Source organism: Siphateles boraxobius, unplaced genomic scaffold, assembly GCF_051911475.1.
Source record: "Siphateles boraxobius isolate OS27281-9 unplaced genomic scaffold, OSU_SipBor_1 46, whole genome shotgun sequence".
Lineage (NCBI taxonomy): Eukaryota > Metazoa > Chordata > Actinopteri > Cypriniformes > Leuciscidae > Siphateles > Siphateles boraxobius.
Genome location: NW_027509097.1, coordinates 2,342,922 through 2,369,988, shown reverse-complemented (window position 1 = coordinate 2,369,988; position 27,067 = coordinate 2,342,922). Strand labels below are relative to the sequence as shown.

Below are 27,067 nucleotides of genomic sequence, written 5' to 3'. Positions count from 1 at the left end.
CATTCACAGTGGAGTGCGAGGAGTAGGTGGTCACTGCTGTGCTCTTTTCTCCTTTTAAACACAATTATTTAAAAAAAAAATTGAGATCACAAAGTTGAAATCCCACGGCATACATCTCACGGAAGGTCTCTCTTTTTTAGGATTTATTTCCCTTATGATCAACTCTATACGCCAACATAGTAACTTCCTGGAAATATATAGAGGGAACAAAGAGGTGTTATTCATCAGAAAAAAGCCTACTACCACCATTTGATCCTTTTTCCTGTTTATAATGAGAAGATATCCTGCACGCAGTTTAGGTGTCGGAACAGGACGAACAGAACTCATGCACGCTAGAAAACTAGAAAGCATTGTGAAACACATGCATGAAGTCATCTAATAATAAACACTGCACACGCCGAGCACAACACAAGCCCAAGAAACTTTAATAGGCTGTTACTCCCTCGCATTCTCAATGAAATACTTCACACAGCAGCGGTGAGGAGAGAACGCATGCAGATGATGTACAGTATAAAATAACTATGCATATGTAACGAACAAGAGAAAGAGGGGGAGCGAGAGAAAGACCGCAAGTGATTTAAAAGGCAAATGGGAGGCAGAAGCTAAAGATGGTTTGAAATGAATTCTGAAAAGCAGTAATCTATCTATCTATCTATTTGTCTGTCTGTCTGTCTGTCTATGCACGCTTTGGTAAAAAATACAAAAGTATGTTTTTTTAAAGAAAAAAACATTAGTTCATCAAAAACTAGAGTCTAAAAGATGCTAAGTAAAAGACCCTAACTGAATCTAATTTATCTTGTTAATTACTCAACCTATAATTGTGCAGAATATTTGACATCCTTGCTGTGGACCTGTTTTTAATTTAGGAGCATTATAATGTCTTGTTAATTTAGCATTTTTGCATTTATAGTGTTTTGATTCAAATTAATTAAATCAGTATGGGTCCGACTCACTCTGAGAATTGCTATTAGATGATTTGGCCAATTTGTAAACAAAATTAGCCGAATCCCACCCAGGGATCAAGGGCTGCATGCAAATTTACCTGTCTTTTAGAGATTACAGTTTAGATATGTGTTCTTTTGAGACAGAATGCTAGGAGTTTGCATAACCTGAGTGTGTTAATCAAATTTGAATTAGTCATTGCCATTGCATATAATTTAATTTGATTCAGCAATAGTATATATTCTAGTTCATTAATGTCCACATGGAACCCTGCAGATTTTTAAATAATTGCACCTACTTTAATTTATAAAATTTTACAATCCCCTGATCCTTGTGTTTAATTAAATAGCTCGCTAATTTGTATAATGCTTTCAACTACTAAGAAGAATTTACTACTCACAGATCTCTTTAAAATAGATCTCTTTTAAAAAAAAATTATATAGTTATTTTAATATAGTTTTCTATAGATTTCCAATCAAATTCAATTGAAACAATGTGAAAAACGTTAATACCTGCTAATATCTTAAGAACTATCTTTATAAGAAGTCTCTCAAAACATAAAAACATTATACATTTTTTATTAAAAAACAAAAATGGACACACTTTAGATTAGGGTCCAAATCTCACTATTAACTAACTATTAACAATGACTTTTGCCACAATAAACTTTTAATTACTGCTTATTAATAGTTAGGTAATTGTTAAGTGTAGGTATTGGGTAGGAGTAGGGATGTAGAATAAGGTCATGCAGAATAAGACATTATGTGCTTTGTAAGTACTAATAAACAGCCAATATCCGAGTAATATGCAGTGTGAATTGGACGCTAAACTAAAGTGTTACCATATTTGTATCAAATTCATTTCTTACGAATTGGAATTATCACAAGAAAGATTTGATTTTCGTTTGAAATGCACCATGGATGGAATGAATGTATTAATAAAGGCATAGATTGGTGATTGAATGTGTTAATGATTTAACGGATAGATGGATCTTCATTAACTCGAATGTTCTTTCACATAAGCCGTCTGATGTTTTTAACACATCCTGTAATGTTTCCGTTTGTTTTCAGACAACCCCAGTCTTCAGAGCCACGTGCCCGTTACAGTGCAGGTTCTGGATGTGAACGACAATCCTCCGAAGATCAACACAGAAGATGAAATCATCATCTGCGAAAGCACCAGAGCAGGACAGGCAAGTCCCACAACAGCCGAACTGTTTCTCTGTCTCACTTTCTCTCTGACACCATTTCTTGTCAGTGGCGGCCCGTCAAAGGAGGCTGAGTCCACAAAAATGCATTCAAAATAAACGTATCAGTTAAAGCCATAAACTAACTGTTGTTTTAATCAGTTTATTTACTAATGAGCGTAATGTATATGCATGTAATTCACAAATATGCATTTTGTATTTGTTTGTGCAGTGATTAAAAATGTAGTAGTTACTGTACTGACAAATGTTAAGTCTGTCATCTGAAAGATTATATTATGGGTCTGATCAATATGGATTTACAATATCAGCCTGCCCAGAAAATTCATTTAAGGACCGCCACAGTTCCCTGCCATATATGGTTTGGAAAAGAGAGAAAGCGTGAATATTTAGAGGGGCTGAAATAGAAAAATGGAAGGGGGTTATGGAAATGCTAATCATCTCTCAATGAGAATAAAAATCTGATCAACAAAGCGTGACAGCTCTGACTCACTAAAGCACACTCCTATTTTCCTACCCACACTTTTCCATTTAATTTTGAAAAGCTGTTTTTCACCAGTGGCCCAAAGAAAGAGAGGGATGAGAGTGAGAGAAAATAAAGGACAGATGAGGTCAAGTCCATTTTAATATCCCCTGTGTTTCCAACATTAAACAGTACATTCAGTTACTAAATTATCCACACTACATTATGGGAGTACCACATTAAAGTGCTTCTGTGCACTTTTCATGTGTTTTAAAAGTGTAATGTGTTTTTTTCTGCACCACTAGCATCACCAAACTGACTTTACCAACATAAAGATTATCGTAAACTCCTCCCCCATCTGCCATTGGTTGTAAAAATACATCGACCCACCCCTAAACACATCATTGGTTGAGAAGGTGTTGCTGAGTAGAACAGAGAAAATCTTAGATTTTTTTCGATTTTTTGACAAAATCAACATACAGATGGTTTACTTTACAGTTGTCTGCATATATGCCTGTTGCCTAGATAGGAGGAAGCATTTTAACATACTTTATACACTCAAAAAAATAGCTCTTTGGCAGAACATGAAACAAGTAAAACCCAATAGAACCCAAGAAATGAATACTTTGTGTTTAGTCCTGTGATACTAAATTAGCTTTTTGTTATACATACTAGTTTCATTCAGAGCAATACCATAGTAGTTACTTTATTATTAAAGCAATTTAAATTATTGTTAGCAGGTCATTAACCCTGCACAAGCTCAACACTTCACCACAATGGTAACCCACGAAACCACTAACACAACAGAAACTTCTAAAACCCGACAAAATAAAACATTAACAAGTCTCTCCATTTTCTCATCTTGCTAAAATAATGCATAAAATAGCACTTTATTTCAACATTTGCAAAGCATGATGGGAAGTGAAAGTCCTGTTTGATTGGGTCACTTTATTTCAAAATGAAAACATCAAGTCAAAGAATAACTGTTTCAAGTCAATTTAACATGAAACAATCACAGTTGAAGCTTAAACCTGATACAGTGGTGTTAAATAGAAATGAATTGTTTAAATAAAGTGAAATAGTTTTCTGAGTGAACTGTGCAAGTTTCATTTGATAAAGAGAGGAGAAATTAGGACTTGACAAATTGCTCCAGTTTCCTCAGGTTTCAAAGCTGAAGTGTTTGTATTCTTCAATGTCACACGATCATCCACATATCATTCTAATATACTGATTGTTGCTCACTTATTATCAGTTATTATTTGTGTCTAATTTTTATAATGGTTATTAGTGTATCTCAGTAGTCTATCACAGTTTCCACTATCATATTAAGCTGCACAACTGTTTTCATCAATGATAACAATAACTCCAAATCAAAATATTAGAATGATTTCTCAAGGATCATATGACACTGAATTCATTTATATCATAGTAAAACAATTGACAATGACAACCAATGGTGTGGATTTAGTGCGGGACTACCTGGTTTGGGAAACCTTTTTGTCTCACTTATTTTTTTAAATAATAACAACATACTGACATTAATATAAAAACAAAATTATTCAGAAAAATTTTACAGTAATTTATAGGCATTCACTTTACAAATTTCATTGTGAAGTTCGTTTATCATTTTTGGTTTCACACCAGCGATAAATGATCCAATTAAGGTCTCCTTCGCTCTGAACCTCTTCAGTTGGAAGGTTTTGCTCTTTGCAGGGAGTACGGCAGAGGGGTGTGCAGCTCATAATGGACCACACTCAAGGAATCAAATGCCTGTTGGGTTGCCAGGACAACTCAGACCAACAAACCTGCTAGTTTTGATGCACAAAGCACTCAGCTTCCTGGAGCTGCTGAGATGCCAGCAGAGATTTCAGAAGTTCACTCTGAGATGAGAGAAAGAGAATGAAAAAAACAGAAAGAATGAAGCAAAACTATAACCTGAGCTTCTGAACCCTGCTGAATTAGACTTCTGTTTCCCGCATGTGATACTGGTGGAATCTATACATGCAATTTAGGCATCATAACTAGCAAGACCACCTTCACCAGAGAGACCAAAAAAAGCTAAAGATAAGCTAAGAAAGTTCACGAACCATGCCAGATGGGCATGAAAGCGTTTCTCACCGATGTCTTTCCTGATTTTGTTCTGTTGACGGCAGGTCATTCAGACAATCACTGCTGTGGATAAAGATGATTTTGCCAATGGAAAAGGATTTTCCTTCTCCTTTCCCGGAGGAGTTCCAGCCAACCCCAACTTTACAATTAAAGACAATGAAGGTATGCAAAAACTTTGTTTTATTAATATATATATATATATATATATATATATTTATTTATTTATTCTGGGTACATTTTAAGTGTATGTGTATGGGTTGCCTCTTTCACAGTCATGGAAACCTAGAAATAGCAGGATATTATGCATGTATAAAAATATTGTTTTTAGTTGTAATAACAAGTGTAAAATATTTCTTCAGCTAGTTGCTCTTTTTGAGTGTAATCTCTATAAAAATGATATTTAAAAATCCTTGTCTTGTAATCTCAAACAACTGGAAAAGTCATTGAAATCCATTAGTCAAAATATGTGGGTATTCTAATGGGTTTGTTGTCGATGTGTGCGGTCTAATAATCGTTTCCATTACGGCAAAAGGCACACAATAGCTTTCAGAAGATGTTTACTATACATGCCATTTTCATACAAGCTAAACATATAAATTCACATATCCTTGCTTATTGAAAAATTTAAACAGCTTTAAATGTTTATATTTGTCTCACGCTTCCATAGCTTTCAAGGTGGAAATGACTACAGAATTATTCTGATATGATCGATGAACTTCCCGTCTGATGTTGACCAGCATTTAGGTTCTAATTAAATGTTGACCACAAGCTTAAGAGAGACGACTGATGACAGTTTGGATGCAGACAGAAGTAAAATCTCTTATGCATGATTAATAGCTGCTGAGAAGTTAAATCAATGAGCTGTAAAGGCATTTCTCTCAATAATCAATACCACCATAACACCAAAGTTATTTATTGCTTTTGCTTTGTTTGTTCCGTGTATGTTTTGGGTATCTGTAAGATGGTGGTTAGAACTCTTTGATCACCAAAATGACATATTTAAATGTTTTTTTCCCCTGTGACTTGTGTGTGTGTGTGTGTGTGTGTGTGTGTGTGTGTGTGTGTGTGTGTGTGTGTGTGTGTGTGTGTGTGTGTGTGTGTGTGTGTGTGTGTGTGTGTGTGTGTGTGTGTGTGTGTGTGTCATGCCGTAAAATAGCTTGAATGTTACTCTACACCCTTGCTTCATTTAGTATACGTGGTTCTATGAATACCCAAATTAGCCCCGCCTCCACACAATCACACAAGCTCAGAGTACCTGATCCACTCTGTCAACTTTAAGCAAAATCAACAATATTTTTTTACAGTGTAAAGTAAGTAATCTGGGTGCCTAAAAAATTGAGTTAATACAATGGAGATTAGTTGATTTGACAAAAGAAAAAAAATTGTGATAACAATTCACTCGCTATATTGCTAAATGTACCCGATTTTTCAAATCAAAAGATAACGGGATAACCTTGCTTCTCTTTAGACCCCTGCTTCACAGCATAGTTAATGATATGCTAAAGCCCCCCCGCACATTGACGTGATTGGTTAAAAGGTAGTATGTGATGTAAGAAACACTGGCGATTTCAAATCGTGTTTTTGGTTCACTGCAGTTTTAAAAAGAAAACACTCAGCAATGGTGCTGACATATGAATTTACACATGGTTTGTCTTAAAGCATATTAAATACACCACGTGTAAACAACATTAAAAGCTTGATTTTCACCACAGGGGGACTTTAACAAACCAACGTTGGTTTGCTGGTTTTAGCATGGTCTCCCAATCTGACCTATAACAAAAAGTACCCTAAACAAGCCAACAGACCAGATAAGACCAGAAAGCTAGCTTAGGCCAGTTTAAGATAATATCATAAACTGGCCTAAGCTAGCTTTCTGGTCTTATCTGTCATATTATGTTTGTTTTTTAATGTTGGTGTCGTTTAGACCCTCCATGAAATAATATCAATTCTTGTCTGTGGCGCCTTGGGTGAACTCTGGGTAAAGTGACTGGTGAAGTTCTTACACTCTTCCAGCCCCCCCATTTCCAATACACAGCTCAAGCGTGGTTGGCACGGTTTATTTCCCTCATCACTGTCCCTCGCTGTCAAAAGCTGTAGTATTCCTTTGGAGGGATTACGGGTCTAACCTCGCACAGTAGTGTAGTCCCTGTTGCTGTCGAATGAATTACCAGCTCCCTAAACTCCTGAACCGACGCCCTTAATGCAATACTCAACACCGATGCTCCAGGCTGGAGGTTACCATGGAGACCACTCTTATCCGAGTGCTGCTCTCGGGTCCAAATCTGGACCAGTAGGGGTTTATGAAAAAAAGAATGGGGAAAAGAGGGTTTGATGTTGGTTTTGGAAGGATACCTGATTAAGTTTTTCTTAAATGTCATATTTATTTTAATTAGGGTTCTTAAGTTTAGGGTTAGGGTTAACAATTTAGTTCATGAGAGCAGGCAAAATTCATACTTGAGACAGTGCAGTTGGAGGAAAAATACACAATGTATGTGTCTTAAGATGTGCTTTTCAAAGCTGAACGTATTTAAACTTGACACAGCTCCTTCAAAATCTGTCGCTCATGGTGTAAGTCGCTGAAAATCAGCCAGGAGTTGCATGCCGAAGTAATATCTTCGTTAATTTCAATAACTCTAGTTTACTGTCAAAATAATATCTTCAATCAGGGGCTTTTCTGAGCAAAAATTGACATACACAATCAGTTATGAATCATTTGATTCATTTAGCCAGCATATTATCTAATTAAACTGATTTTTTTAATTGATTGACAGCCATAATTTTTCTTGATAATTCATAAGTCATAATTCTACATTAACTATTGAGAACAGATGGACCCAGAATGGATGTTTTAGGGCTAGTAAGTGATAATGTAATGGCATTTTAAGAAATAAAGAAGTTAATATATTACGTTTGTGGTGAGAACAGTAAAGTTGTCCATGTCTCAAGGTCAGTTGGAGAAAATCAATGTAATTTTTAAATCAAAGGCCGATGAATGTGATATTGCAAGAAAGATTGACTTGGATAATATTAGAGATGAACTGGTTTGACCGGCAATAAATAAATATCACCCACAATATTGTTTTTTGTTTATTTTGGCTGGTCTCTATTCCGGATTACAAACAAACTGCATTGAAGTAATTTCCCCAATTTAATGTGTGTGGAAATATTATAAAGTCTGTAAACAGGATGTTAACACATGCCAGAGATGGAACACGTTGAAGAAGGACCGAAAGAGGAGAGGAGGCATGCTAGCAGACACTGAAAAAAGCTCAACAAGCTCACTGTTCGCAAGGCTCGAAATATTGGAAGAAAATATATATTTTGAATTGGGGGTGAGGAGTCATAACTGACTGTCTTCAGAAAACTTTTGATGCTATTTTCTTTTCCTCTTTCCTCTGTATAATGCCTAATTAAAAATTAGGGTTTATAAGCGCTTACAGCAGTAACCAAGAAATCACTATATTGCTGCTGTTCCATAAGCGCCACCTACTGTCACAGAGTGAAATTGCATTTTCATTCAGTCCTTCTGCTGTTTTTGTTTTGTGCAGATATGTTTTATGTTGCATAATTTCACAAATCTAAAGTCAGACCATTCTTTTTTTGCTTGAAATCTTGAAATTATACCGTCAATCTTAAATCAAAAACAAATGCTCATGTTACATGTGTGTAGCATCTTTGTTTGGATCGTGATTAAAATGCAGTTGTTGCCTATATTTTCAAATGGCTAGAGATTTTTTTTAAGGCCGGTTTTGCCTGTTATAGAGCAAATAGACAACAAATACATTTGCTTAAACAAAGGGGGGGGGGGGGGGGGGCATCCCTAGATATAGCATTGTGAGTTCCACTACTTTCCTATCAAGCCGACTGCAGTTTGGAGTTTACTTCATTTATTCAAGTGGTACTCAGTGCAAGTCTCACTCTTCTCACACAGTTTTTCGCTCTTTAATCTCTGCACTGGGACACTCCACTGTTTACCGGTCCGAGAATTATCAGCTCTTGCCACGGGTGGTCTATGTCGACGTGCGCTGCTCTTACTGTGTCTGTTGAGAGACTGCGAGTAAGTGAAGCCCCCTTGTATTTAAAGACTCAAAGTCGTTCAAATTTAACAATAATACCAATTTTCCATCTTCAGAAGTGCTGCAAAAGAGCAAATGGGTCTTTATGTAGGCACTTAGATACTCTGTATGCATCCAAATGGCTGTTTAGTGGTGAAAAGTAAACACATTTTAACATACTGACTGACTTTTTTCAACCTTTGACTTTAAGATGTTCAATGGAATTACCCGAGTGCTGCAAAATAAATATAATTTGCTTCCATCTCTATTTCTGGATTTATCAGTGCAAATTTATTTGGTACGCAGTGAAAGGGAGGCTAAATGGACTAAATTATTGTCAGTTCACGTTTTGATTTATGAATGCAGTCTCTGTGTGAATAACAATGTAAGATGGAGGGCCCCAGAGTGCAAAGAGGGGCCCTCGCACGGATATTCAGTTTGATTATGTTCTCTTATCAATTACGCTTTTTAGTGGAGCTGGTAATTAGAAAGGTATTATTCATGAGTGAGCTTACAAATGGCATGGTCACAAACATGATGAAGGCACGCACACATCAAATCTTAGCTTCATTGCATGCTAATCAGTTCAGCCCTTGCACACATATACACTCAAACACCATCTTAAAATAAAGAATCTTTTTAATAAATATATATTTGCATAATAATTTTAATTGTATTGTTTGCAAAGTATATATATTAGTGGTGGGCCGTTATCGGCGTTAACGTGCTGCGTTAACGTGAGACACTTATCGGGCGATAAAAAAAATATCCCCGTTAATCTATTCTCAAAGTTGGGTTGGGAGCTGGGTCTATACTACCTAAGCTATGATGACTTTCACCTTGATATTTTAGCGTGGATGTATACCTAGCCGAATTGCACTGTAGGGGGTAGGGATGGCAATTGAAAACCTTGTTCCACTCGAGAAGTTTTACGAACCATCTATATTGTATGCCCTCCACGTTAACGATTCCTCTTATCGATGCTCCTGCTCTGAGTCCCAGCCATAATAAACAGACCGTAAACTCACAACTTTCCCTTTTGTCCTTTATCAGGCACCATAGCGTGACATCCTATACGCATCTGTGCGTCATTCGTTATGTCAAAGCGATTTGAGCAGAGGAGGTAAACATGGAGTGGAAAAGACGATCTAAAGCTTGGCTTTATTTTACTAAACGAGACAAATTATGCTGTTTCCTGTTTGCAATAACAAGGTTTTTCCTGCATTGAATTTTTTTTAGCGCCCTCCAAAGTGAATTTTTGTCCCGCCAGAGTCTTATTTGATTGATGAGATGAACTGCTGCACTTGTGACAGGGCACAAACCGAAAGAACGAGCAGAGAGAGAGACCCGGTCGCGCGCGCGCACTCTCTCGCTTCGGAGCCAGGCGAAAGTGTAAAAAACAAGACTTCACCATCTTGCTCTCTCTCCCTCACACATAGCTATTAACCAAAATAAATCGACACGAGGTTAAAAGGTCATAAAAGCAAAGTTTCATGTGGATCATTCGGAGATTTTATTTTCCTGAATTACCGCTGGGTGTGAATTGTGCTAAAATAAGTTACCTTATCTTCTCTGAAAAGCGTTCCACACATTCAGCCGACAGTCTCAAGTACCACCTAAACGCAAAGCATCCCTTAGCTAATGCGGTAGATACCGGGCCAAGCACTGATGTAGCGCAGGGGAAGAGTCGTCGTCAAACTACCATGTTTGAGTGCAACCGAGGCAAGCCCAAAAGCACATCTCTATCAGTTAGTTAGTAAACACAATTACATCTGATTGAACATGATTTATTTTCATCACCAATTATCATAGTAGAACAGCTTTCTCAAGCAGTTTCTGATGCATTTTGGAAACAGGAGCCACCTGGCTTGAGAAACCCGTTCTCAAAGACTTAAGTTTAGTTTTATTTGGGTAGCACACATATTCTGAATGCCTTCGGCAGAATTCAAATGAGCCATTTTAATCTAGATTAATTCAAAGATTCCAGTGAGATTAATCTAGATTAAATGCCCACCACTAATTAAAAAAAAAATTATATTTCTAACAAAAATTCCAGATATAATTTTTACACTTTTTCCCTATTTTTCTCCAAACCTCATTATTTGTATATAACCTCTCTCTCTCTCTCTCTCTCTCTCTCTCTCTCTCTCTCTCTCTCTCTCTCTCTCTCTCTCTCTCTCTCTCTCTCTCTCTCTCTCTCTCTCTTTTCTATATATATATATATATATATATATATAGCCTATATATATAACCTTATTTATAAATAATATATTTATTTATTCATAAGAGACACTGAATGAGCAAGAAACATGGCCTAACTTCCAAATTACTTACAATTAGTCTTCCCTTGATCCTTCGGCTGGTGCCAAATCATCACGATGACATTTTCTTATCCTTTTTTTTTTTTTACAGGCAATTAAACCAGCGCTCAGATCTCTAAATGACCCAGTTACTTTAATAGATCAATTGATTTCTGAAGGCATCTTTTTTCAGGTTTTCATACAGAAAGACCTTTCTAGTACAGCCCCTCATCAGAGGAGTCGAAAGCTATTGCTGTCAGGCTGATGATATTTGGGAATTTTAATTAGTCGAAGTGTCACTCAGATATCCTGCCACTTCATTGAAGGTTGCAGTGTTGTTATGCGACAGAACATGGCTTTTTTCCCAGCGAAAGCTGTTTGTTTATTGCTTCAAGATTATGATTTTTAGTCAGTTTTTTTTTCCTTTAGTTGTTTAAGCGGAAAGATAAATCAGTGGAGTTTCTGAGGTTAAGGAATGCCTCCGTGTTGCTTAGATATTTTCTAAATCTATTTAATTCTTTATTTCAGTTCTTTGATAACTTATTAACCAGACTATGCTGTGGTTTTGAATTTTTGGAGATCAGAGAGACCAAACATGGACTATAACAAACACTTGGGATTCCAACCATTCACACTTTATAGGGCTCGATTGAAGGGTTCTAGTAAAAATGGCAATCAAAATTTCTATAATGTAAACTCAGAAATAGTGCATAAATAGTGTTAACCAGTAGCCAAATAGTTAGTGTTATTTTAGTATTATTTATATAATTTTAGTTTACATTTTAATAATTTTGTTATGTACTTTTGTAATTTTATTGTAATTCTAAAACTAACTTTTTGCCACTCTTGCCAGTAGCCAACGACTTAAGAAAATGTACTAGCCATAAATATTTTCTACCAGCCATGAAACATAGGTTAATCCTTATTAGACTTACAAAAGTTATTCAGTCTAGAGTAGTAGGTGATTTTTCTTTTTTTGTTTTTTATGTTAATCAAACAACAAAACACAGAACAAAAATAGCTTATAACAATATACTTGAAAAAGAGGCAATGCTATTCACATCGGACTTATTACGCCCACTTTTTGTTGTTGTCATTATTGTTGAATATTCTGTTTGTAATCTGAAATATTTTGTCCAAACGCCATTTCAAGTTGACTGTAAATTACTGCTCTTCTATGCACATTACTTTACGGTGTTATTTTAGAAAAGTCTGTTGACTTAGAAAAATAAATCTCCAACAAGGTGTTTGAGGTTTTATTCATGTACAAATGAGGCAGGATAACTTATGCACCGGAGATTAATATTTTAGGCATGAATTTCGTTCAGAACCCTAACCGTGTGTATCAGCCATACAAACAGTTGTGCTTTCCATAACAGACACCACATAAACTGTCCTGAATAAATTCTTTGCTGCAAGTGCACAAACTGTGTTGCATATAGACCGCTTCTGACAAGGATAAATGATTCAAGAAGATGCTTAAAACAAGCGTGTAAATAGTGAGCCGAGAAACAGCATGCACACCAAGTGCCTGGAAAACAGTTGTGTAGTAAGCAGTTTTTTGCATCAACTCACCTGGTCAGAAGCAGCCCAGTTTAATGGTAGAAATGACAGAATTCTTATTAAAAAAAAATCAAAATGGCCCTTTTCTGCTGAAGTGGTCAAAGATTTGGACGCTGTGACCTCCTGCTCACCACGGGGTGGCTGTTTGCCCCACTTTAGCTTAAATATGAACGAAAAGACCAGTTTTGTGTGATATAACAACCTAGTTGGGAGCTGGAATATTACTTTTTAATGTTTGCGCTGAGTAATGAAATTATAAGAATGTTGGATTGCTTGTTCTTTATATCCATCCAGTAAAAGCACACGTATTTCAAAAGCATCCCCTTAATCTGCAACAAATAACTCAAACTTGATATTTGTCTTTGCTTGTGTGGATTGTGAGGAAGAGCTGAATGACATCGCAAGACGCTTGACGTCTTAAACGAGCCTTTTGACGGAGCTGAGTGAAGCAGCAAATCGGATAAGAATTAATTGGCTATGGAGTGCTAGCCACCAATAACTGAGCATCTCATTAGCATATGCACATTATTTGACCGAGGGAAATGTATTCCTTTAAAGGAAATTGAAACAGTGTGTGTGATAAGACCCATTTTCCCTCATATCAGTTGTAGGTCGGTTTTTTTCAGGACTGAAATGTTGACAGATGTGAAGGTGGTGGTTTCAGTCTGTTTGTGTGTCCTGAACATACAGCTTATTCTCTCGCATGTCAGTTTGAGCAGCGTTGCGGTGCAATTAGAGACAGCGTGCTGTCGGCCACCAGCGGGTGACGTCCACACGTCAACATAAACCAAGACACAAATGGTTGCCTCTCTACAAAGCTACAACTTCTTTCTGTTTATTTGTTATAAGCATCCTTTGGGAAACGATTTATTGATTGTAAGTCTTCATAGGTTGAAATTTGTTTGTTGTTGTGGGAATTCATGAGTGTGCAATGTGAAATTAAACTTTTCCATTAAGGGCCAAACTTCACTGCCTGCATTTGATTTTTTTTGGATTTTTTGATTTATTTATGAAGGCATATCATTTCTAACCATATAAAACCATTTTCCATCACCCTCAATAAAATTGGAATCAGATGCATCATGACCTTTGAAATCAAATCAAATAGTACATGGCGTAAGATGTGAAACTAAATGTGGAACTCTGAGAACTGTATCAGATGTTCAGATCGAGGAACTTTATTTACTCATTTTAAATGATCATTATTGAATTATATCCTTTTTATTGTTTGTCTTTTATCATATTTTTTTTTTTCATTTTCTCTCTCAAGGGTTATTCCCTGTTCAAAGTTTTTATATAAATTTACGCAGGTACAAATATATATATATATAAATAATAATATATAATAAATAATAATATATTTTATTTTATATTATATGATTTTATTAATATTATATATTATATTATTATTGCACTTAAAATGGTTGTTGTTATCTCCAGATCAAGACAATTGAGTTGTGAAGACAAATGAACAAGATGTTTACTTCAGATTCATTGGGGAGTAGATTTTAGCCTTCAGATTCCTCTCGCTCTCCCTTTTTTTATAGATATCATGTACGTGTATTACAGACAGGATATTGTTTAGAAAAGCGTGCTCTCTGTAGTGTGTCTCTGTGATTGTTTATGGGACACAGTTGGGTGCCAGGAGCGAGAGCTTTTGGTGTCTCTGCAGGTATTTAATGTTTCACTGGCAGGGAATGTTCGTAGTAGCAAGAAAGATAGCAGCTTCTGACGTTCCCATATGTGTGCAGGCGTAAATGCACATATCCATTTAAACTCCATATGTACGTGTATATCCACATGATATGTAAAGCAGTAGAATTTGCTGTCAAGTAATTTGATCATGTCTTATTGATGCTTATGAGTGGTGAAAAGCTATACAATAACACTATAATGCATTTATTTATTTCTGTGTTAGTGTAATGGTCACCAGCTGGAGTGCCCTTGAGAGCCACCAGAGGGCACTCCACATTAGACTATTGTCATTCCCTCACAAACTACATCTCCCATAACTCTGCCTGGACTCTTCGTCTATTATCACATTCACCTGTGTCTCATTATCTTGTTTAGCTCACCCCATATAAGCCTGGCTTTTTCATTCACTCACTGTGAACTTTATATGTTGTTGTGCTGCATTTCTGAGCATTCTCTCTTGTTACATTGTCTCTTGGTTCTTGGATTTTTGCCTCTGACCCCTGCTTGCCTGTTTGTTTGTTTGTTTGTTTGTTTGTTTGTTTGTTTGTTTGTTTATTTGTTTTTGTTTGTTTGTTTGTGTGCACTGCCTTCCTGTGCTTGACCCTTTACCTTTGCTTGATTACGACTCTGGATTACTCTAATGAACTGCATTTGGATCCTCAACCTTGTCTCGGAGCAGTTCGTAACAGTTATTAGTGTTAGTGAGCACTTTTCCTTTGCCGAGATAATCCATCCAACTCACAAGTGTGGCATATCAAAATGCTGATTAGACAGCATGAATATTGCACAGGTGTGCCTTAGGCTGGCCGCAATAAAAGGCCACTCTAAAATGTGCAGTTTTATCACAAGGCACAATGTCACAGATGTCGTTGCGGCCTTTTATTGTGGCCAGCCTAAGGCACACCTGTGCAATAATCATGCTGTCTAATCAGCATCTTGATATGCTACACCTGTGAGTTGGATGGATTATCTCGGCAAAGAAGTGCTCACTAACACAGATTTAGACAGATTTGTGAACAATATTTGAGAGAAATATGCCTTTTATGTACATAGAAAAAGTCTTAGATCTTTGAGTTCAGCACATGAAAAATGGGGGCAAAAACAAAAGTGTTGCGATTACAATTTTGTTCAGTGTATATTGGCTACAGCAAAATAGAGCGAGCTTTGGTGATAACTAAGGATATGTCTTCGCTGCCTTTGAAAATCGATCAGATGAAGGTATGTCAGGAGACAGGAATTGAAACTAGCATTGATTGAGACGTCCCTTGATTACTTCCTACCTTGGAATGCATCCTCCCTAGACGTATTTTTAAGCTTTCGGACGCAGCCAGTGGTTTTTTTAAACGTTTGAATGAACGATTCAGTGACTCACTCAATACACTTTTCACCAACTATGATGTGTCGATGTAATCACTGACAAATAATGTAATTAGCTCTACAGTTTACAAAATTATATTATTCATATTATTGCATAATAATTAATTTGATTTCATTTTAAAATGTGAAAATGTATTGAATCATTCTGGATTTCTTTTAACAATACATCTTCCATGCCACCCCCTCTCCTCCTCTCTCTCTCTCTCTCTCTCTCTCTCTCTCTCTCTCTCTCACTCGCTCACTCTTCGTTGACTCAAATGCTGCTCAGTTTCATTTGATTTCCCCTTATCATTGTCCGTCCAGCATCCCTCACTCAAAATACTTAGAAACGTAAGGATTGCTGGAGGATGTGAAGTTCAGAAAGAGCGAGATAGAGGCTCATTAAGTTGATTCTCGGGTTAAGAGCTTTACTCGCTGTGCTGTTGGCGGCCAGTGTTAAACAGACCTCATGTATTCTGGGCTCAGGGAATGCGAGTTCTCCCATTAAAAGCCCATCTGTGGGAATGGGGCTCCTAAATGCTCTGAAATGACACACACTGAGGCAGAGAGCCTCAACGAGAGTGGCCTGTGCTCAAACCAGACTAATTTAATATAATGATCTCTTATCTGTCCTCTTTCTCCCTCTGTTTTTCATCTCATTCTCTCTGTCTGTGTATTTATTCTCATCTGTTATCACTCTTTCTCATTACTTCTTCTTTTCACCCTTGGATTTTCCTAGTTTTCTTCTTTTCATTCATTTTCATTTCTTCTTTCAATTCAATTGTTCTGTTAACAATTATTAGCCTTTTGTGTTTCTTCGACTCTGGGCACTGTTGGCCCTTTGCACTTTTAGTCAATAAGCTCACGCACATTTTTTTTTAAAAATTTTTATCTAATGTCCAATAGAGAGTATGTATATGAAATCCCTTATTTAGTCGCAACTCTTAATTTTCTAAAACAACAAATGTAATTTCTACATCTAGTTTAGAAGTAAGCGACGATGGTAGAAAGGGCATTTAAAACTAATGCCTAAACTAATAACTAATTTCTATCAAGTAATAATATTAACTACGGGACTTATTTAATAGCATTTTATGTATCCAAATACAAAAATGTGAAATAAAATGTTCCCTTTTTATCTAGAATTTAATTGAATTCTTTATTGTCATTGTACAAGGTACAAGGTGACGCACAATAAAATATTTCATATATTTTAACTCAAGCTCTTCTCTTTGGCTACCAATTATACTTTTGACAACTTTTTTAGGTGACAGTGGTTTTAGCCATGGTGGTAATTACAGCAAAACTGAGAGACAGACATCATTTGTGTAAAAAATAGTGTTGTCAAATCGATCGCGATTAATTACATCTAACATAAAATGTATAAATATATATATATATATACATATATATATATTGTGTGTGTGTGTGTGTGTGTGTGTGTGTGTGTGTGTGTGTGTGTGTGTGTGTGTGTGTGCGTGTGCGTGTGTGTGCGTGTGCTATATACATATATATATATATTGTACATATATATATATATATATATATATATATATATATATACAGTATATTTACAAACTTTCATGTTTTATGCGAGTAATAATCGTTTAATCGATTTGACAGCACTAGTAAAAATTATATTAATATTATTATATAAAATATATATATAGATAATAATAATTATTAATAATAATAATAATATGTTATTAATTTTCACACAAATACTGGCAATGGTACACAAAAAAATTGGAATATATTATTTGAATCTTTCTTTAGATGATCATGTTTTTTCATTATTTTTATTGTTGTTGCTATTGTATGATCGATTAAAATGTTTTCATGTTCCATGTTTTAGGATTAAGAGTCTGGGTCTGGGACAAGCATAAAGCAATGAAAATGCATTACTAAAAAAAATATATTGAAGGCCTAGTTTTCCAGGACTATTTTTAATGTGAGAGCCATATAACATAGGAAACAAATTAAAGTGTGTCACTTTTTACTCCCCCTATTTCAAGTTTAAAATCGTGTGGATTTTTTTTTTTTTCATAAAGCAACAGATGTCAAGTCTCAAAAAGCAATGTAAACTAAATTTTTCCTCTGAAGCCATCCGATAGCTCAGTGAGTCATTAATTGTGACCTCATATTTGTCTCTGTCCACAGACAGCACTGCCAACATCATCGCCAGACGGAGGCGATTCCACAGACTGACCCAGGAACTCTACGAGCTCCCGGTGGTGGTGTGGGATGACGGGGAGCCCGTCCTGAGCAGCACCAGTACCCTCACGCTCCGGGTGTGTTCCTGCCAGAGAGGCACCAGACTGAAGATCTGCCAGGGCGAAGCATTTCTCTCGTCCGCAGGGCTCAGCACGGGCGCTCTGATAGCCATCCTGCTCTGTGTGCTCATTTTACTGGGTGAGTTCAACCTGGAAATGATGCCCGAGAACATATCAACAGTTTTGCAAACATTTATTTCATAATGTAATCCCCCCTCACCACCCAATTTTTTTATGATATTTACCAGCGGTACCAATAATTCTGACCACAACTGTATATGAGAATATACACTCACCTAAAGGATTATTAGGAACACCTGTTCAATTTCTCATTAATGCAATTATCTAATCAACCAATCACATGGCAGTTGCTTCTATGCATTTAGGGGTGTGGTCCTGGTCAAGACAATCTCCTGAACTCCAAACTGAATGTCAGAATGGGAAAGAAAGGTGATTTAAGCAATTTTGAGCGTGGCATGGTTGTTGGCACCAGACGGGGCGGTCTGAGTATTTCACAATCATTTCAGTTACTGGGATTTTCACGCACAACCTTTTCTAGGGTTTACAAAGAATGGTGTGAAAAGGGAAAAACATCCAGTATGTGGCAGTCCTGTGGGCGAAAATGCCGTGTTGATGCTAGAGGTCAGAGGAGAATGGGCCGACTGATTCAAGCTGATAGAGGAGCAACTTTGACTGAAATAACCACTCGTTACAACCGAGGTAGGCAGCAAAGCATTTGTGAAGCCACAACACACACAACCTTGAGGCGGATGGGCTACAACAGCAGAAGACCCCACTGGGTACCACTCATCTCCACTACAAATAGGAAAAAGAGGCTACAATTTGCAAGAGCTCACCAAAATTGGACAGTTGAAGACTGGAAAAATGTTGCCTGATCTAATGAGTCTCGATTTCTGTTGAGACGTTCAAATGGTAGAGTCAGAATTTGGCGTAAACAGAATGAGAACATGGATCCATCATGCCTTGTTACCACTGTGCAGGCTGGTGGTGGTGGTGTAATGGTGTGTGGGATGTTTTCTTGGGACACCCTAGGCCCCTTAGTGCCAATTGGACATTGTTTAAATGCCACGGCCTACCTAAGCATTGTTTCTGACCGTGTCCATCCCTTTATGGCCACCATGTACCCATCCTCTGGTAGACAGTACCATTGCGGAGCCATCTTTGGAAAACAGTCTCGACCAGTCGAACCACGAACGCCGTGCTACGAGCTGAACTGTGACTTGGAATCTCACAGTTCAGCTCACTTAGCACGGCGTTAGTGGTTCGACTGGTCGAGACTGTTTTCCAAAGATGGCTCCGCGATGGTACTGTCTTTATAAAGTATATTATTATTAAACTGTCTGTACACTTACAAAGTTCTCAGTGCCTCGGTTTGTATTTAGAGACCCTCATTAAGCTTTGGTTATCACCAAAGCTGTTAGTGTGGGGCTGTTTTGAGCCTTGTTAGTGGTATTAACTAGCCATCTCTTTTTACTTATTATATGCCCCATACACTAGCGTTATAAGCTAAACAGTTTTTAGAGATAAAACTCTTTACACTCGATTATCATGAAAACAAATCCCAGGTTCATTTTACCTGTACATGTTTAAAATAGTAAATAATATTTAATAAATATAACATAGTTATTTTATATTTAAAAGATTATTATATTATATAATGGATTAAACATTAAATATAAATACATAATAAAAATATATATAAACATTTTACCAGTTATCTACCATATTATATAATTAATCATTATTTACTATTTTTGATATTTACTTATTTATATCTAAACATTATGTGACATCTTTATTATTCAATTATATTAAATGGAAAAGATGGTAAAAAATATTTAAATAAATAATTTAAGTAAATACAAATATACGTAATTAATATTAATTAATGCAATAGAATTGAAGAATTAAGAATAATGAAGAATTATTTTAAAAAAAATAAAAGTAATGTGTATGTAGGTAAATCAAATTGAGGTTGGTTTTCTTTAACTGTTGCCCATTTATCACCTTTCCAGTTTTAGTATTCACAGCAGGATTCTGGCATTCATTGTCCTAATTCCACATGATCCAGCCCTGTTTAACTCTTGACTTTTTATCTTTCACCTTTTAAACCTGCAGATCAAAAGTAAGGGGCGTACTTAAAGGATTTCATGGGTCCCATAACAGCAGGTGAAGGGTCGTGACCGCATCAAAATGTCATGAACAAAACATTGATGAATGCTGTAGTGTTCACAGCAGGGCAGATAGCGGTGGGCAGTATGACTAAAGATTATATGAAAGCATGAATAAATGATGACAGTATGACAATAAAGGTATAATCCAGTGAATTAAATAGTTGTGGTACAGTCTACAGTAGTAGAATCTCTTCTAGCCAACACATTTCTATTGTTGCACATGAAAAAATGATTGAATTTACTGTAAAGATGCCCATACTCTGTGTGTGTGTGTGTGTGTGTGTGTGTGTGTGTGTGTGTGTGTGTGTGTGTGTGTGTGTGTGTGTGTGTGTGTGTGTGTGTGTGTGTGTGTGTGTGTGTGTGTGTGTGTGTGTGTGTGTGTGTGTGTGTGTGTGTATACATACATACTTCTCAGTAGCCCCAACGATGGATAGTGAGACTAAAGAAAGGTTACAAAGGTGAAGCATATTTTACAGAATTAGTCACGGTAAATGTCGAACAGCGGAACAACAGATTTGAGGAAAAGCAATGAAATCTGCAAACAGAAGGGAGTGTGAGAGTGAGCTGCTGACAGGTTTGTTTTAAAGGTGCGAGTTCAAGAAAGTGAGCAGCATATGTAATAGGCTTCTCTCTCATGCAGACATCCATGAGCACATTACCACCTCTTCCTCTCTGCCCTCTCTCACTCTCATCCCTTTCCCCCCTCTCTCTGGCCCTGGATGCATAGATGGGTTAGGTCTCACCTCGCGGCTGTGATGCTGTCTGAGAGATTTCCACCACTCACCCTAGCAGCTGCCGGGGCTAAATTTAGTTCTGAACGTCGTGCTACATGTTGCGCTAGCTTTGTTCTGCACATCCCTGCTCAAACACGGCTCTGTGTGCTCCTGGTAAAATCTACTTGTTGATAAAATCTCCCTCCTTCCACTCCACAAATCTGCTTCCTAGATTTGCTGGCTTTAGCAGAGCTGATTACTTCGAGGAAAGTGAGAGCGATTTGTTTGTTAGCAAACACTGAACAGAATGTGTCACTTTTTGCGTTTTCTGTAACAGCACAATGGTGTGATGCTGCAGTGCAATATTCATACAACAGCGAGCAATATGTTTCGCTATCTTTCTGTCTACTACCAGAATTACCAGATTTAACATTACTTGCATTCTTAGTTGAATCATGTTTAGTGGAATCATTATGTTTACTATGAGATGGTAGATAAGTACCAGAACAAGATATACTATATATATATATATATATATCAAATAAAATGATGCTTTTATATGTCCTATATGAATCCTACATGTATATATATATATATATATATATATATATATATATATATATATATATATATATATATATATATATATATATATATATATATATTTCAATTCTTTTCTTGACTTTTTATTAATTTTCTATGGATTTTACCTCCTGACCGATCAAATGGTCCTCTGTAGACTTAGAAACTTTAAATATATATCACACAGAACTTGTATTTAATATTGTTCAGATATATTTCACATGTGTACAGACAGCTTTCATAAACCTTTAGTCGTGTCAGCTAATAGTGTATCAGTGAAGTGAAAGCTAATCTAGACTAATGTGTGATACTGACTTGCTGTTCATTAATCGTGGCTCTTTCCATTCTAATGGGATATGAAAGAATCATCATTCATCCGCTCTGATCTCTGGCCCCTGATGTGTTTGCTTGTTCATGCATTGACGATGCTTCACACCTGCTTTTCCCGTATCCCGGTAATGTGCCGCACGTCTCCTGCTGCGTGACACATTTGCTGTAACGGGGGAGCGTTTCCTGGAGAAATTATTCAGTGTTAATAACATTGATGAATCATTTTTATGTATTTGATTTATTTATTGTTTCAGTTTTCCGGTACTTGACATGAATATGGTATGCACCTTCAAGCTCCTAGCAAAATTTCCCACAGCTCCTGATGATATTTAATAAACACAATACAATTATCTTCCATTCCTGTTGATTTTGTTATAATATCAGGCTTTTCTCATCTTTTTTAAAGGCAGTGCTGTGCATTAATTTTAATCATATTGCTCTTTATTTTTCAGGACTGTTTGTTTATGAATATTAAGCAGTTTTATTTGATATAATTAGCAGTATTCTTCTTGCTCTTCACAGCCATCGTGATTCTGTTCATTACGTTGCGGCGAAGCAAAAAAGAGCCGCTGATCATCTCGGAGGAGGACATCCGTGAGAACGTCGTGACGTATGATGACGAAGGAGGCGGGGAGGAGGACACCGAGGCCTTTGACATCATCGCTCTCCGCAACCCAGCTGCCGCAGAGGAACTCAAGTTCCGTCGGGACGTCCGGCCCGAGTGCATCCGGCCGTGGTCATCACGGAGACCGGCCCGTGGCCCTCTCAGCCCCTCGTCCCTGGACATAGATGAACAAATGGACGTCGGTGAGTTTATCAAACAGAGGGTGGACGAGGCGGATCAGGACACTAGCGTCCCGCCCTATGATTCTTTACAGACCTACGCCTACGAGGGTCAGGGGTCACCAGCAGGCTCTGTCAGCTCGCTCGGGTCGGCCGGAGCACATTACGAACTGGACTACAACTCTCTGGAGGACTGGGGTCCAAAATTTGAAAAAATAGCAGAACTTTACGGAGAGGAAGTTGAGACGGCGTCTGAATCCACTGAAAAGGCAGAGTCGGAGAAGCAGACATAAGTATTTGTCAATGTTGGATGAAAACTGTGAACAAACAAGTCAAAAATATTTGAAATCCTGCTCTTTTTCGACATCCGCCGTCATGGTTTCATCAAGACAACGAGACGCTCTCGGACCGCCGCGCTGCCGGAACTCTACAGCTGTAAAGTCAGACTTGCTGCCTTTTTTCTCTCATTTCTTTTGGATGTTCGGAGCTCTGAATCCCAACAAGACAAGATGGGTTTTGAAAAGAAAATCAAGCAAAAAATAATTTAAAAAAAACTAATGGAAATAAGGAAACTATTTTAACTGGTGTATATTTTATATTGCTCAATAAAGTCCTGAATTCCTGACACATAAATATACATGAAGTTATCCTTCACTGTTATCTATCTATCTATCTATCTATCTATCTATCTATCTATCTATCTGTCTATCTAATCTATCTGTGTTTCTGTCTGTCTATCTGTGTATTGGTAAAAGTGGTCAAAACTATTTTTTATTTATGATTCTTGTTGGTGCCTTAGGACAATTCAAACAGACATTTTAGATATACAACACAAATATATATATTTTTTTAGAAACAATGAACACTGAATATTTAATAATTTAATTTGTTTTAATTAAAACATTATATATACACAGTATGTCAAAGTTTTGGAAACATTAAAAATAAAATGTCTCTTTTGCTCACCAAGGCTGCGTTTAGTTAATCAAAAAATACAGTAAAAACAGTAATATTGTGAAATATTATTACAATTTAAAATAATTGCTTTATATTTTAATACATTTAAAAATGAATATATTCCTGTGATCCAAAGCTGAATTTTCAGCATCAAAACTCCAGTCTTCATCATTCTAATGTTTGCTGATCAAGGAACATTATCAATGATGAAAACAGTTTTCGCTGCTTAACATTTTTGTAGAAACCATGATACCATTCAAACATTCATGATGAGATTTTTAAAAAAGAGAGAGAAATTAATAAGTTTATTCATCAAGGATGCATTCAATTGATTAAAAGTGAAGACATTTATAATGTTACTAAATATTTCTGTTATAAATGAAAATCTGACATATCCACAAAAATCAAAACTGTTTTAAACATTGATAATAATAAATGGTACTTGATCAGCAAATCATCATATTAGAAGGATTTCTTAAGGATCATGTGACACTGAAGACTGGAGTAATGATGCTTAAAATTCAGCTTTGCATCACATGAATACATTACCTTTCAAAATGTATTCAAATAGAAAACAGTTAATTTAAATTGTAATAATATTTCACATTATAATTGTTTTTACTGTATTTTTGATTAAATAAATACAGACCAGGTTTTTTTAAATTGCTGTTTTTTAGGTACTTTCCAACTTTTCAATGCCATTGTATGTGATATTTAAATTCTCATCAAATAGTCTACTAAGTTCCTAATATCTTTTTAAGCAAGTTACTGAGTGAATTACCTACACATACTAAATTTCCCACTGGTATATCAAACCCAGATCTGCCTAAAAGCATTTAAATTATTGTGCATAAACATTTCCATAATTGCTCACTTCAGGGTTTAAAGGCTCGTTCTCCAAACATAAGTATTTCGCTGTCTACAGCCTACATAGACAGCTGCCTTCTCTAGATGGAGCCTCCATAAGTGACTGATTGCTTAGCTAAGGTAACGTCACTAATAAGCATAAAACTGCATAGCAAACAAGTTAAAAGTCCATTTTATATTCGATCTAGCCATTTATAACAACAATTTGCATGTACTGAATGATACACAAGTATATTATAATAATTTGTTATGTCTGATCAGCCATCTTGGATTTCCTTCCCCAAAAGAATACATGCAGTGTCTTACGAAGCAGCGTAATGAAGCCCCCTACCTTTTATAACAGTGTTTTTTCTTGAGCATGTCCCCTTTGTTACGTAGGCAACTCACTCTGTTTTGAGCCAGAGCAATGGATTTCATTATATAAAGTCTGTTCTGCTTCTTGACTGTGAATACAGAACCCTGCTTATTTTTTATGAGTGTGTGACTGCCGTGGGACAATGAAGATACACACTCTGTTTTCCCTTTTCTCAGTCACTGTCCATATTCCCCAGGTTCCTGGTTTATAGTGACTACATGAATGAAGTGAGAAGGTTGTGAATATTTCACCATTTCTGCATGTGTCAGAGAGAGTGTATGTGTTTCTTGTGCTTTTGAATGATGCTTGTGGCTAGCTTGAGCTATCTTTTCCAGGATATCCATTGTAAAGACTGTAAGAATACAATAGCAATATTAGGAATCTAAAGTAAGTGTGTGTGTGTGTGTGTGTGTGTGTGTGTGTGTGTGTGTGTGTGTGTGTGTGTGTGTGTGTGTGTGTGTGTGTGTGTGTGTGTGTGTGTGTGTGTGTGTGTGTGTGTGTGTGTGTGTGTGTGTGTGTGTGTGTGTGTGTTTATAATTTGTAAATTTCTTGTGTTTTATGCAGAAAAAAGAAAGAATACAGGTTTGGAATAACACAAGGGTGAGTAAATTATGAGTAATTATTATTTTGGGGTGGACTTGGACTATCTCTTTAAATTGATATTAATGTATGAGTGAAAGTGTTTATCTTTTGTCCTGCAGCTCCTCGGAAGTTAACATTTTTAATCACGTTTTAACTTTTACTAATTCATTTTTAAATGTCCTGCGGTGTGACAAATATTTTTTTTAAAGTACAAATATATATTTTTCTTTCATTTAATGAGGTCATAAAATGTTCATAAATAATATTTATTAAAGAAAATAGCAAAATGCAGTTTTTAAATTTTAAACTGCACTGTCAACTTCCCATTTCAATACCTACGTTGTTTTTGAATGAAGTCTCGTATGCTCACCAAGGCTGCATTTATTTGATGAAAAAATACTCTAAAAATGTAACATTGTGAAATATTGCGATTTAAAGTAACCGGTTTCTATTTAATATATCTAATCTCTATAAAATGTAGTTTATTCATGACAAAACTGAATTTTCAGCATGATTACTCCATTTATCAGTGTCACATGATCCTTCAGAAATCCTTCTAATATTCTGATGCTATGAATATTTTTGTGGAAACAGTGATACTTTGATGCATTTTTGTAAGATGTTTTGATAAAAGATCAACTAAATTTATTTGAAATAGAATTTTTTTATGACATTACAAATGTTTTTGTTACTTTTGATCATTTTAAACCAACCTTGCTGAATAAAATGATTAATGTATTTATATATATAAAAGTATTTTGAAAAGTAGTGTACACTAGAAGACCGCATTACAGAAGCTATCAAAACTAAGCAATAACCACTGGCAGCTTTCCCTTTACCATATACTTCAAATTCCTTTCAAAAGTAACATTTTGTAAAGACGGTCATCTGTAGACATATTTATATCTGTCTACCAAATGAATTGCAAGCATTTAAACATGAACCTTTAGATTAAAAGGGTTTTATGTCATGAAAAACATCAATTCAGTCAAGTGCGTCCAAGTTTTTGACTGGTAGTGTACTATAAAGTCATAGTAAGTAAATATAAATAAAAGCATTCAAGTGTTATATTCACTGTGAATAATTTTGGCGGTGAAGTGTGTGATGCAGTATTGTTTATCTTTACACGAGGGAGAAGGAGGAAATATGCGTGTGTACAGTGTGTTTGATTCTGTGTGGTAATCCTGACAGGCTGTACTTTCTGCTTGAGTAGTTCTGCTGAGTGTCACGCTTTCCTCTTTCTGTACCCTGGTTTGTTCTCTTTATCATTTCCCGGTAAGAAACCTAGACATTTTCTTTTGGTAATCACCTCTGAGATTTCTTGTTAACGCGACTGAAAGAAAGTTTGTATAGCTGTTTCAAATTTGGGTTTGACTTCAACAACTGTTATGACTGTACTCCGGGTTGCCAGAGCTCAAGCGAATTCAAGCCGCTCAACAGCAGGAACTTCTGGAGTCAGCAAAATGGTAATTTGTTAAAAATGAGTCTCTGTTTCAACCACCGGGCTGGACTATAGAAATCAATCATTTTATTTCTCAAGAAAACAGGGTGTTTCTCAAAAGCTAGTGAACTACCTGTCTAGACATAATTTTTGAACATTCTACATTACTTTTTTCAAAGTTTGGGGTCAGTAAAAATTGTTTAAGGGAAATCAATACTTTTATGTAATTTTAGAATTAGAAATACATTTTAAAATGCTTTTTATCCCTGTGATGGAAAAGCTGAATTTTAAGCAGAAATATG

General features: G+C 36.2%; 1 protein-coding gene across 1 annotated transcript in view; it reads left to right on the top strand.

The window, feature by feature from the left end:
* LOC143709713 (cadherin-18) overlaps positions 1-23,196 on the top strand; it is a 110,806-nt gene extending 87,610 nt beyond the window's left edge. The window contains exons 9-12 of the mRNA XM_077200326.1: positions 2,013-2,134; positions 4,763-4,880; positions 17,848-18,099; positions 22,303-23,196. Coding sequence (XP_077056441.1) covers positions 2,013-2,134; positions 4,763-4,880; positions 17,848-18,099; positions 22,303-22,856 — 1,046 coding nt within the window. The 3' untranslated portion in view covers positions 22,857-23,196. The remainder of the gene's footprint in view (positions 1-2,012; positions 2,135-4,762; positions 4,881-17,847; positions 18,100-22,302) is intronic.
* Positions 23,197-27,067: the final 3,871 nt, after the last annotated feature.